This window comes from Nicotiana attenuata, unplaced genomic scaffold, assembly GCF_001879085.1.
Source record: "Nicotiana attenuata strain UT unplaced genomic scaffold, NIATTr2, whole genome shotgun sequence".
Classification (NCBI taxonomy): Eukaryota; Viridiplantae; Streptophyta; class Magnoliopsida; order Solanales; family Solanaceae; genus Nicotiana; species Nicotiana attenuata.
Genome location: NW_017673731.1, coordinates 106,176 through 119,292, shown reverse-complemented (window position 1 = coordinate 119,292; position 13,117 = coordinate 106,176). Strand labels below are relative to the sequence as shown.

Sequence of the window (13,117 nt, the reverse complement as noted above, 5' to 3'; positions counted from 1 at the left end):
ACCCGTGATTTGACGGTCTCGGAGGGTCCATGGAAAAATATGGGACTTGGACGTGTGCCCGGAATCGAATTCCGAGGTCCCAAACCCGAGAAATGAATTTTTAAAGAAAATTGTTTTCTGGAATTATTTATGAGTTTTGGAAATGAGATGTGTTTCAAATTTGATGGTATCGGGCCTGTATTATGGTTCCGGAGCCCGGTACAGGTCTTATATGTGGTTTAAGTCGAGTCTGTAAAATTTGGTAAGAAACGGACTTGAAATGACATGAATCGGACCGTATTTGAGAAAATTGGAAAATTTGAAGTTGTTAAGTGATTTTATGATTTTGATGCTAAATTCATAGTTGTTGATGTTATTTTGGCGATTTGATCGCACGAGTAAGTTCGTAGGGTATTTTTGAGGTAGTGTGCATGTTTGGTTTGGAGCCCCGAGGGCTCGGGTGAGTTTCGGGTAGGTTCCGGGATGTCCTAGGCTTAAAATATGGATGTTGCAGGTTCAGAGAAGTGCAAATCTCCGAACCCGCCAGTGCTGACCGCATTGGTTTTGGTGCTGTCCGCGGTGGGGGCTGTGCGGCCGCACTCGATTGTGTGCGGTCCGCACAGGTTCACTGGTTCGACTTCGGAAGCCTATATCTTTTGATCTACAAAGAATTTTGAGATGATTCAAAAACGAACGTTGTATCCCTTCGTGTCTAGTTTCTAGAAAGTTAAAGAAATTATAATTTGGACATCTGTAGAGAAAGTTATGTCCAAAATACGAAAGCATGGCACTGCAGTCCACATGGAGAGATGTGCGCCCGCACTCGATTTTGTGTGGTCCGCACAGGGGGTCTGAGAGGGGTATATTTAGACGGGATTTTCAATTATTTTTCATTTTTCAAAACCCCAAAAACATAAGAGGCGATTTTTCAAACAACCTTTCTTCTCCAAAATATTGGTAAGTGATTTCTAACTCATTTTCTTTACTCCTTAACTTCTTTTTACAAGATTTCATCCTAGAATCTAGGGTTTTCATGGGGTAATTGGGAATTTTGGGAAAAACCTTAGAATATTGAAATTTGGGGAGTTAGACCTCAAATTGAGGTCGGATTCCAAAACCAATTATATATCCGGGCTCGGGGGTGAATGGGTAATCGGGTTTTGGTCCGAATTTTGGGTTTGGACCAAGCGGGCCCGGGGTCGATTTTTGTCTTTTTGGGTAAAACTTTGGAAAACTTATTTTCATGCATTGGAGTTGGTTCATTTAGCGTTTATTGATATAATTAAGTAACTTGTGGCTAGATACGAGCGAATTGGTGGTGGAATCAAGCGGTAAAGCGATAGTTGAGACGTGAATTGTGTTCGTGGCATCGAGGTAAATGTTTGGTCTAGTCTTATTTGTCACGTGTTAATTGTGGAGTCCGACGTATAGGCATGGTGACGAGTATCTATACGTCGGTGTCAAGCATGCCCGTGAGTCTTGAATTGTAATCATTATGCCTCCGTTGTGGTTTATTGCGGTTCATATGAGAATCTTATTATTGTTCCCTTACCGGGATGTTATTATCATTTTCGTTCCCTTGCCGGGATGCTATTATCATTATAGTTCCCTTGCCGGGATGTTATTATCATTATTGTTCCCTTTTCGGGATGTTTGTACTAATATTATTGTTCCCTTGCCGTGATTCTTTGATTGGTGTTGATAAAAGAAATGGGAACGGGTTGCATGCCTGCAACGGTAAAATGTGAAATGGGAGCGGGTTGCACGCCTGCAATGGTAATGTGTGAAATGGGAGCGGGTTTCACGCCTGCAACGTTAATATGTGAAATGGGATCGGGTTGCACGCCTGCAACGGTAATGTGTGAAATGGGAGCGGGTTGCATGCCTGCAATGTTAATATGTGAAATGGGATCGGGTTGCACGCCTGCAACGGTGATGTGTGAAATGGGAGCGGGTTGCACGCCTGCAACGGTAATATATGAAATGGGAGCGGGTTGCATGCCTGCAACGGTATCATATGTAATGGGATCGGGTTGCACGCCTGCAATGGTATCACTTGTGTGCCTGTTCTTCTATTTCCTTATTTTGCTGGTAATTGATTTAGAGTATTTCTTATGTTTCTCTACAGTCGTTCTGTTGTTATCTGTTACTCCCCGTAGCATGTTTCCCCCGCCCAACTTTAGCTGTAATTATCTGTTTCTATTTTCGTTGTATATGATTTTAACTGCACAAGTTATTTGGTGGTCTGGTCCTAGCCTCGTCACTACTTCGCCAAGGTTAGGCTAGGCACTTACCAGCATATGGGGTCGGTTGTGCTAATACTACACTCTGCACTCTTTTGTGCAGATCCCACTGTTGTTGACTTTGGACCGTAGATTGGGTGGCTACCTTCAGTCCACGTGGAGATCCAAGGTAGACCTGCAGGCGTCCGCAGGCCCTGGCGTCTCCCTCTACCCCTTATTTCCTGTTTCATTTCCTTAATTTAGAAACAGTGTATCGTTTATTTTCAGACTTTGTATGTAGTATTCCTAGATCGTCTGTGGTACTGTGACACCAGTTCTGGGAGGTTGAGGTTCAAACTGTTGTACTAGACATATATATTCAGATGATTTACTGCATTTCTTCCGCTTACTGTAATTTCCGTTGTTTCCAAGTTATTGCTTTATAATTGTTAAAAGGTATAAATTGGATAAAGAAGTAATTTGATCAAATAATTGGCTTGCCTAGCTCACATTAGTAGGCGCCATCACGACTCCCGAGGGTGGGAAATCCGGATCGTGACAAATTAGCAATTTAATTATGAAATATCAATAATAAGTAGATATTGATAGCAACCATTACTATTCCATTTACTATGGCTCCACTAGCTAATTATATTTTTGCTCTTATAGTTATATTGAACGTCTATATATATAGTAGCCAATATATAATTTCATTCATTAAGGTCATACGTATCGGCCACTAATTATTCATAGCGACCATTACTATTCCATTTACTATGGTTCCACTAGTTAATTACATTGTTGCTCTTTATAGTAATATTGAGCGTCTATATATATAGTAGCCGATATATAATTTTATTCCTTAAGGCCATACGTATCGGCCACTAATTATTCATAGCGACCATGACTATTCCATTACTATGGTTCCACTAGTTAATTATATTTTTGCTCTTTATAGTTATATGGAACGTCTATATATATAGTAGCCAATATATAATTTCATTCATTAAGGTCATACGTATCGGCCACTAATTAGTCATAGCAACCATTACTTTTCCATTTACTATGGTTGTAATGTTAATTATATTGTTGCTCTGTATAGTTATATTGAACGTCTATATATATAGTAGCCAATATATAATTTCATTCGTTAAGGTCATACGTATCGGCCACTAGTTATTCATAGCAACAAAGTTCTTGGCCAATATTTTTACAATATTATTGTAGAATATCATTATACTATATTTTATTGGTTAATCTTAATTATAATAAAAGGAAAAACATGATAACAAATTTTTGACTAAAATTTCAAATAAAATATTTGGAGGAAAACAAAGGGACTCTTAAAAATACGATTGGATGGAGGGGAAAAGTTTTTGACTCTTTCTATATATATATATATATATATATATATATATATATATATATAAACATAAGTTAACCTACATTTCCTACTCTGCAAACATTGCAAATACTCTAAATATGAATGCTAACGGATGGATTGAAGAGGAATTCTATCCATAGTTTAGGATGAACGTGCCCAGATCGTATATCAAGCGCGATTATATGGTAGATTAAATTTTTTTTCTTTTTTTTAGTTAACATGATATGATTTTTACCCTATCTTTCCATTACGCTTGTGCAGTACCTTTCAAAGAGTATCTGTCAATATCTTCCTTCTAGTACGGTTAAGACATTACTACAATATAATGGGAAGGAGTGGAATGTGACTCTAACAGGTGTTGTTCGAAGAAGACTCGTTAAGGGGTGAAAATAATTTGTTGTCGACAACAATCTGAAGAAATGGAGTGTTCTTCTTTTTGAACTTGTTGAGGCTACATCAAGTGTTGTGATATTCGATGTTGAAGTGCTAGGATAGGAACATCTAATGCTTAGGTTTTTTAATTTTTTCATTAAGGTCATGTAGTGACTGTGTTCTACCCTTGTCATTAAAATATCTATGGATTAATATGATTTCTTATAATATTTTCTTTTATTTTTCCTTGTATTATTGTTATACTTATTATTTTAAGGAGAGTGGAATTATTGTCTGTGATTTTTGCTTGTTATTATTTTTTCATGTTTATGAAAATTATTTTATACATTTAGTATAAGGAAAAAATGACTAAAACCTAAACTACTAGGAAGAGGACTAGAAACTATACCTCCTCATCTTCTTTCGAATGTAATGGAACCCAGAAAAAAAATTAAAAAAAAACTCTTGAAAATCTTAATACAATTTGGTCATAGAGAATTGGAAAAATCATCACGAATAACGAAAAATTATATTAATTAGTGATTCAAAGTATTGGAGACCGAAATATTAAATACAATTCAACCACCTCTAGACTCTTCGGATGAAAACAAAAGGGAAAGAACAATGTTATAGTTGGGATTCGAACCTACGTGTGTGAGTATGAAAGAGGAAGAAATTGGAGAATTGATGAACCAGCATGTCTATGGGCATTTCTGGTTGGATTCAATATTAGAAATACCTTTATTAGTGAGTTGATAAAAAAAGAGAATGTTGGTACTTGTTTCAACCTAGGCAGCAAAGGATTTTTCTTATTCAATATTAGTGGTTGGATTCAATATTACAAATACCTCTCTTTGTCAGAATACAACGTAACTAATACAAAATCATGGGGAGAGATAGCAACAATAATGTAGTAGCTAATATGCCGTTAAAATCAAACAAACACTATAAGAAAAAAATGATATGTTTAAGTTTCATAAATCATTAAACACCAAAGTTTATACAAAACAAGAAAAATTTCTTCAAAATCAAAAATTTCTAGACCAAATAAAACAACAATGCAATTATGCCTACTGAGAACTCCAAGTTTCGGCAATATTCTTTATTATAGTTCCAAGTCTGGTTCGGCATTGAGATCAAACAAGCTTGATTGCGATTGTGTAGCGTCAATTTGCGGCAATTAAAATCAAACAAACACTATAAGAAAAGATGATATGTTTAAGTAATAAATCAAATATAGTCGCAAAATTATACCTCATTCACACCTAGGGAACCATCATGCTCAATGTTTGTACCTCTGCCTTGCCCATTACCCCTACCCATGCGTCCACCACTTCTACCGGCACCTCTACCACCACGATTGCCACTACCACTTCCACAAATTCATCCACCACCCCTACCACCTCCTCTAACACCAGTTCTTGCGCCATTACTAGCTCCAAATACACCACGCGGCTGTGAACTTGTAAAGTAGTATTCAATTCTTCCTCTATATCGATTCAAACACGTCCTGCCATGTGAATTAGTATAATGGGGATCTCGTAGAGTTGTGCCTTCAGTTTCATCTGAGTCATCCTGGTCGAGGTTTGGCACGATCATTTTGTCGTCCCAATTTTGAAGATCATGCACCATCTTCTTCAAATTATGCTTAACATATTGAACCTTCACGCTAGTGCCCAGTGCTATATCACAAGCCATGTCAAAATGCTTCAACATGCTCCTGTATGTCTTGTACTCAGGGGTCATGTTTGGGTAACCAATTTGATGGAACCGATTCAAGTGTGGCCTAATAGCATCTCTTCTCCACCTTGTCAGTATATACCTTTCATCAATTTTATCAATCTTCTTGTGCGGCAAGATCTTGAGTATATGGCAACAAAGTATCCCTCTAGACTCGAACCATTTGCAGCTGTAACTAAAATAATCGCCGATAGGTATATATGCAACAGTGTACTCAACTGGATTTCTAGCATTTTTTTTAAAAATTGAATAATCACTAACGATGAATTTCTCAACACCATGGACAACTTGATGATCGTCCGGGCTGCTGACTTCACATTGATATAATTTCCTTAGCTGTGTCTTGAAAAATTCATACACTGTATGCGTATAACACTGAATTGCCTGCTCCTCCCACTTGAATATTGACTCACACACAATTTGAAATCCCTTTGACCTGTATTCCGCTTCCAACTCTTTCTCATGCTTAGCTCCTATAGCTAACTCATACTGGTGAACAAACATCCTAAGAGTGCTTTGACGGGTAATATATCCATCAAAGAATGCATGCATCCCCTCACTTCTTTGCGTAGATAGCATACCAGCCCAAAAATACACATCAAGGTACACAGGAACCCATTTTTTCTTCTCAAGGAAAAGTTTGTTGAACCAATTCCTTGTATGCAAATTATACCTTGAAATATATTCTGTCCATTTTCTCGCAAAAACTTCAATAATAATGCTATCAAGGACCACGGATTTAAATTCTCCACATGCAATTTTAGAAGGACGACACCACTTAAGTAAAAAGAATCAACTTTGAAAATATATGCCAAATACAATACCTATGTATTGTATTTGGCATCACTACAGCAGTGGCTACCTTAATGCTCTGACACTAATCAGTTATGATCGCATCTGGATGAACATTCCCCATGGCCTCAAGCCAAGTTCTAAAAACCAATTTATAACTATCGATATCTTCATGAGACACGAGAGCACATCCCAGTAAGATGGATTGTCTATGGTGATTGATGCCACCAAATGTAGCACGTGGCATATTATATCGATTCACAAGGTACCTCGTATCAAAGCATATCGCATCATGGAATTGCTCATACGCTGCCCTACAGTGTGAATGCACTCATACCACATTTCGCTGCCTACCAATATAATCAACATCTATTGAATAGAAAAACTCCCTATCCTTTACCTGCATTTCACGAAAAAAGTTGAGCAGCAACTGTGCGTTCCCTTCTTGCATTTCAAAATTTCTACTCTTCAAAATAAAATTTCTACAATCCTTTGGAGTGTAACCCAAATTTTGCGGTCCACCACGTTGAACCTCAGCAAGTCTAATATTCTTGGAGGGTCTAATGCTAGATCGATCGTGAGCTACAAGATTCCTCTTCAAAGAATCACAAACGGACCTATGTCCAGCCATCAGGCGCGACATGGATGGGAGCAAATCATGATTGTGATCGTGAACGCCCTTAGAGACACGCCAACAACCAGAATCATCCAAAACAGCAGCGAGCCTAGAGTTACAATTATTACTCTTGGTGCTAAACTTGGTTTTGCGAATCCTAGCCCTATCACAACAGTAAGTTATATACCTGGAAGTGTCACTACCCTTCTTATTGGAATTTCTTTTGACGACGGAGAATCCGTTCAGTCGTGCATGTTCTTTGTAGAATGCAAACAAAGAATCTTTATCTCTAAATCGCATTTCAGAGATTGGACCTACAACCACATCCTCTTCAGTGAATTCATTAGCCATTTCGCGATCAACATCACATAACTCTAACTCATTTCCTAAAACCTGCTCCTCATCATCGTTAGCTTCTCCGTGATATTCTCCATCGGGTTCTTCATCATCATCATCATCATCATCTAAGTGCACAACATTGTTGAAACTGCTGTGAGAATCAACATCGACCATTCGTATTCATTCAACAAACTATCATTCGATGTCATCCCTAAAGCTCTGTACAACTCGTCCCTAACTCGATCAAACCTATTATCTGGTTGATATTCATGGTTGTTGTATTTGTGTTATGTTCATTTGGATTCATATTTTGTTGCACAGCCAAATTTTCTTGGTTTGAATCCATTTTTAGATAAAGAGAAAGTATCCACTTGACTTGGCCTGATAGGGAGGAAGTATACTAAATCGTATACCGTATTTGTTTTTAAGAAAGGAAGAAAATACAATAATTTGTATACACACTAAATCGTATAATTTGTATACGCATAAAATACACCTAAATACAATGGAAATACTAATATAATGCAAAAGACTCTTCGCATACTTCAAGGCTTGAGATTTAATTTTTTGTTTTGAAGGGAAAAATGTAGGCTAATTAGTTAGGAAGTCTTTGATATCTTTTCACGCGTGTGGCCAAAGTTGGGTCACAAAAATTGGGCCATTTAGCATCACCCTTGAATATGCCAGTCATGATCTACCTAAACTCTAACTTTGACTCCTAAACTACGTCTCTTGGGAACCAGCATTTATAATTCTTGAAGCAAAAGATTCTACTATTAGTAAATAGTCAGTAATGAGAAGACTTTGTTCGAAATTTAGCATTGACAATCAATTGTTGGCATGTAAGATATCAACCAACTTTCAAGATTCAACCATTGCTTACATCTTTTGTTATCAATTTATACGATGATGTATCAATAATGAATTAATGATTGAGTCATGAACTCGCCAAAATATCGCCAGTGTACAGTGCTTAATTTTCTTAACTAGTCTTCCTTAACTAATCATAATTCAATGTCGTTTCAATGGTTCTTACAATGCTATCAAGTGGTAGGTGAGAGATACTCGATCTCATACTAGTATTTATCAAAATAAAAAAGAAAAATAGAGAGGAGGAAGGAAAAACTAGAACCTCAAATTTCTTTGATGGGGGTATGAGGATATTCTCAGTTCAATTTTGGTAAATAATTTCAACCATTTCATAATTTAGATTCTTCTGTAATAGTGACGTTGGAACCAACTTTTAGTATGTACGGCCAAGCTTCTATCAAGTCAAAAGTGTTACGTATTTTTTTGTTTTAGAAAGTGTTTTTTAAATTAATTAGCCAAACACAGACTACTATCACCAAAAGTATTTTTTTGAAAAGCACTTCTAAGAAAAGTATTTTTCAAAATAAACTGATTTTAGAAGCTTGGCCAAATATCTGCGGAAAAGTATTTTTCAAATTAATTAGTCAAACACAAACTGTTTCTCCCTAAAACTAATTTTTTTGAAAAATACATTTAAAAAAAGTACTTTTTAAAATAAGCTGATTTCAGATACTAGCCCAAACAGACTATTAGACGCATCTCGATTAGTCTATAAGCAACTTACTACCGTCCACAAGCAAGTGTCGAATAAATACATCCACAAGATTGGAGTAGAGGGAATCTCGCTGAGTGTTAGTAATTTTTTTTTTTTTTTTGATTTCTCACCTGATGTTCAGTATCCGTATTAGAGTCTGATTATGTTCGAATTCGTGCCACATAAGGTCCATTTAATGGGGAAGCACTCCATAACAAGATTTTTTGTGTACTTAGGGTTCGAACCCGTAACTTTTGGTTAAGGGTGGAGGAATTCTATCTATTCCACCACAACCCATGTTGATGAATGTTGCAATAGTTAAACCTCACAACTTTAGAAATGATACAGTACCACTACGTCCAATAGTTAGGATGGAGGAAGAGTTATCTTTCTGGTTACAGTAGGTTAGGTTGTACATGACAAAACATTGAGTATAGCTCTATACATTACGACCATTAGCAGTCCTAACTTTTCTTATTCTGAAGTTAGGACATGCTTCAGCTCTAAAGTTTATTTTTCAAGTAACAAAAAATATCACTGTACTATATCCTAAACATTCTCCATATAATGGAATTTTTTTAGTTGTCACAACAAAACAATGCCATATGAAAATTTTGAAAGATTGGGTCTGAAAATCCTTTTACAAGAGTTAACTTCCCTTTGCAAAAAGAGCCCGAACAAGTTCTTTTTTCTTTTTCTTTTTTTAAATAAAAAGAACTCAAAATTAAGTTTGCAAGCTAATCTTTTGAAAAACTTCAAATAAACACTCTACTTCTTAGTGTTGAAAAAACGGTTCACAATATTTTAAGTTAGTGAATCTAATCCCGGGATTGGAACTAAAAAAGCCAAAAGTAATTGAAGAGACAAAGAGTTAACTTGGTATTCTCAAATGAAATTGAACTAGACGTTGAGTTTTAGTACTAGACTAGTTTCCAAATGATAAACCCTATATTCTATTCAACGACTTTATTATCAGCCATATTTGTTGGAGCTGAACATTGTAATGAGTCTGGTTAATAGGCCCATCTTATATTTAGGCCCAAGTGTAATTTAAGATACTAGACCCAAATTGTATATATTAGTTAGTCTATGTGTATTATAAGATTGACGAATATTTTGTATCAAAAACATTCGTTTCAATAAGACAGATCCTTCTAGATCTTCTCTCTCTACTCTTGTTGCCAAATTAGGGTTCTTCAATCCATGGCTTCCATCCGATAAATCTGAGTATTGACATGGTATCAGAGCCACTACGAGGATTCATCGGAGCTAATCTGTTGGTTTCAGGGTGGCTGTGTGAAGATTTGGTTGTTCTCTGATGGATTAACCCATCGCCAGGGGTTTCGATTTGAGTCACAAGTCTTCAATCAATTCCTTCTTCGCTGCTTACGGTATTCTGATTCTTCATATTTGCTTCAAGTATTTTTTTGAAGAATTCATCCGTGTTCTTCCTTTATTGTCGTTTTTTAATCGATTCAAGCAAGTGTGGGTAAAATTTTTTTTGCTGAAACCCTAAGTGAACTATGGGTTCAATTTCGACTCATGTTGACAGTACTGTAAGTAGTGATGAGACTACTGTACTTCCTTCTTCCCCTTTATATTTTTTGCCATCTGATTCACCCGGTACAATGTTGGTTTCTAGCACATTTGATGGTACTGATTATGGGAGGGGAATGTTACTAGGCTTATCTTGTAAGAACAAATTAGGGATGATTAGAGGTACAATTCCCAAACCTAACCCTGATTCCCCTCTATTTGAGAACGATATGGTAGTCGCTTGGATACCTAATAGTTTGGATCAAGATATTAGGGAAACTGTCATGTACACAGAATCTGCTGAAAGGTTGTGGAATGAAATTGAAAAGAGGTTTGGGCAGGCCAGTGGTATCAAAATATATCAGATTAGAAAGGAAATTTCATCTGTTTCTCAAGGAACATCCAGTATTTCCTCCTATTTCAATAGAATCAAAAAGCTTTGGGATGAACTCTCATATTCTATCTCCTATCCTGATTGTGTTTGTGGCTGCAAAGAGAAGTTTCAGAAACTGGATGAAGATCAAAAGGTTCATCAGTTTCTGATGGGTCTCAATGAGTCCTACTCTACAATTAGACGCAGTATTCTCTTGATGAAGCCACTACCTGATGTGGACAGTGTCTACACCATGCTCGTGAATGATGAGAGCCAGTTCACGGTACAAACTGCTATTCCTTCTTTCAATACTGATTCTGTGGCATTCTCCACCGGTACACAGAAACCTTATAATCACAGAGTTAACTTTAACACAGCTAAGAGAAATAACTTGGTGTGTAGATACTGTAAAAAGGCCTGGACATTCAATTGAAAAATGTTTCAAGCTCCATGGCTTTCCACCTGGATTCCTAGCTAAATTCAAAAGGACTGCAGCTTTTGCTCAAGTTTCTGATACACAATCTCAAAGTCAGCCTGAGGTTGGTGGTGATGTTAAGCAAGTGACTTCAGACTCTGGAGGTACAAGCATTACTAAGGAGAAATTTGATCAGCTAATGAATCTTCTGCAACAATCCAAAATACAAACTAGTCCTCAGGAAATCACTGCTGGTTCTGCCAATTTTGCAGGTTTGATAGGTAACCCTACTTTCAATAGTTCTAGGTTTCTTGCTTGTAATTTTTCTAAGATAGAGAATAGTCCTTGGATTATAGATTCAGGTGCAACTAATTATATGACACCACACTCTTCCTTCTTGTTTGATATTAAACCTCTTATTTCTCCTTACTTGTTTAATTTGCCTAATGGCTACATAGTCAAAGTAACATGCACTGGCACTTTAACCCTAACTCCTGAAATTTCCCTGACTAATGTGCTTCTAGTTCCTTCCTTTCAATATAACCCGATTTCTCTTGCTCAATTAATTCTATAAATAAATTGCTTAGCCTTATTTTCTTCTGTTGCTTGTGTTTTCTCTGAAGAGGCCAGTGACACTTGGTAGTCTTCAGAATAAGCTCTATGTTCTCAACCCTGCTACACTCACTTCTAGTTGCAACTCTATTTTCAATACTTCGTTTGTAAATACCATTACTGCCAATTCCATCAATGATATGAATAAGAGTAGTAGCCTTTTACATTGTCCTGTTTCTTCTAATTCTGTGAATGCTGATGAGTCTCCTGTTTATACTTCTTCTCCTGCTTTGTCTTTTGGTCATTCTTGGCACCTTAGACTTGGCCATTTACCTTTTAGTAAAATGAGAACTTGTCACGACCTGAATTTCCCACCCTCGGGAGTCGTGATGGCGCCTACTCGTAGAAGCTAGGCAAGCCGCGAAATATAGAAATCACTAACTCTCATATTTTAATCCTTTTTAACAACATAGATTAACAGGTTATCAACATTGAATATTAACGATAAACAGAACAAGCGGAAGATTTAAACAGATAAAATAACCAAAGCCAGTACTACAATGCCAATATTCTCCTCTACCCGGAATCTGGTGTCACGATATCACGGACTGTCTATGAGTACCACATACAAGTGTCTGAAAAAGGAAATACAGTCTGTCTCGAAAACAAGTGAAAACAGAAGGCATAGTGAGATAGAAGAGAACGTCGGGCCTGCGAACGCCTGCAGGACTACCTCGGGATATCTAGCTGGATTGAAGGCAGCCTCTCCAAGTGCTACTGTCCAAAAGCTGCTCCGGGATCTGCACATAGTGCAGAGTGTAGCATCAGCACAACCGACCCCGTGTGCTGGTAAGTGCCTGGCCTAACCCCGGCGAAGTAGTGACGAGGCTAGGACCAGACTCCAGATAAACCTGTGAAGTTATATAATATACAGCGGAAAATAAAACAGAAATAAACAAATAAAGATGGGAGGGAGTACATGCTGCGGCGAAAATACCAAGTCCAGCAGGAACTCAAGAGAAATATGAGAGAACACTTCAAAATCTACAACAAAACATTAATAATACTGTTGCGGCGCGCAACCCGATCCCTTATCATTTAACACTGTTGCGGTGCAACCCGATCCATTTATATCACTGTTGCGGCGTGCAACCCGATACAATATAACATTGTTGCGGCGTGCAACCCGATCCAATATAACACTGTTGCGGCGTGCAACCCGATCCAATATAA

General features: G+C 37.2%; 3 protein-coding genes across 3 annotated transcripts; 1 reads left to right on the top strand and 2 right to left on the bottom strand.

Moving 5' to 3' along the window:
• Window positions 1-5,340: 5,340 nt before the first annotated feature.
• On the bottom strand, window positions 5,341-6,249 carry LOC109217126 (protein FAR1-RELATED SEQUENCE 9-like). The gene has a single exon (XM_019381357.1). The coding sequence runs from the start codon at window positions 6,247-6,249 to the stop codon at window positions 5,341-5,343; it is 909 nt and encodes a 302-aa protein (XP_019236902.1).
• Window positions 6,250-6,820: 571 nt separating this feature from the next.
• LOC109217125 (protein FAR1-RELATED SEQUENCE 5-like) lies at window positions 6,821-7,618 on the bottom strand. The gene has a single exon (XM_019381356.1). It carries the CDS (start codon window positions 7,616-7,618, stop codon window positions 6,821-6,823), a length of 798 nt encoding a protein of 265 aa, XP_019236901.1.
• A 2,913-nt stretch (window positions 7,619-10,531) lies between these two features.
• On the top strand, window positions 10,532-12,414 carry LOC109217124. Its single transcript, XM_019381355.1, has 5 exons — window positions 10,532-11,252; window positions 11,320-11,604; window positions 11,689-11,846; window positions 11,956-12,153; window positions 12,358-12,414. The coding sequence occupies exons 1-5, from the start codon at window positions 10,532-10,534 to the stop codon at window positions 12,412-12,414; spliced, it is 1,419 nt and encodes a 472-aa protein (XP_019236900.1).
• Window positions 12,415-13,117: the final 703 nt, after the last annotated feature.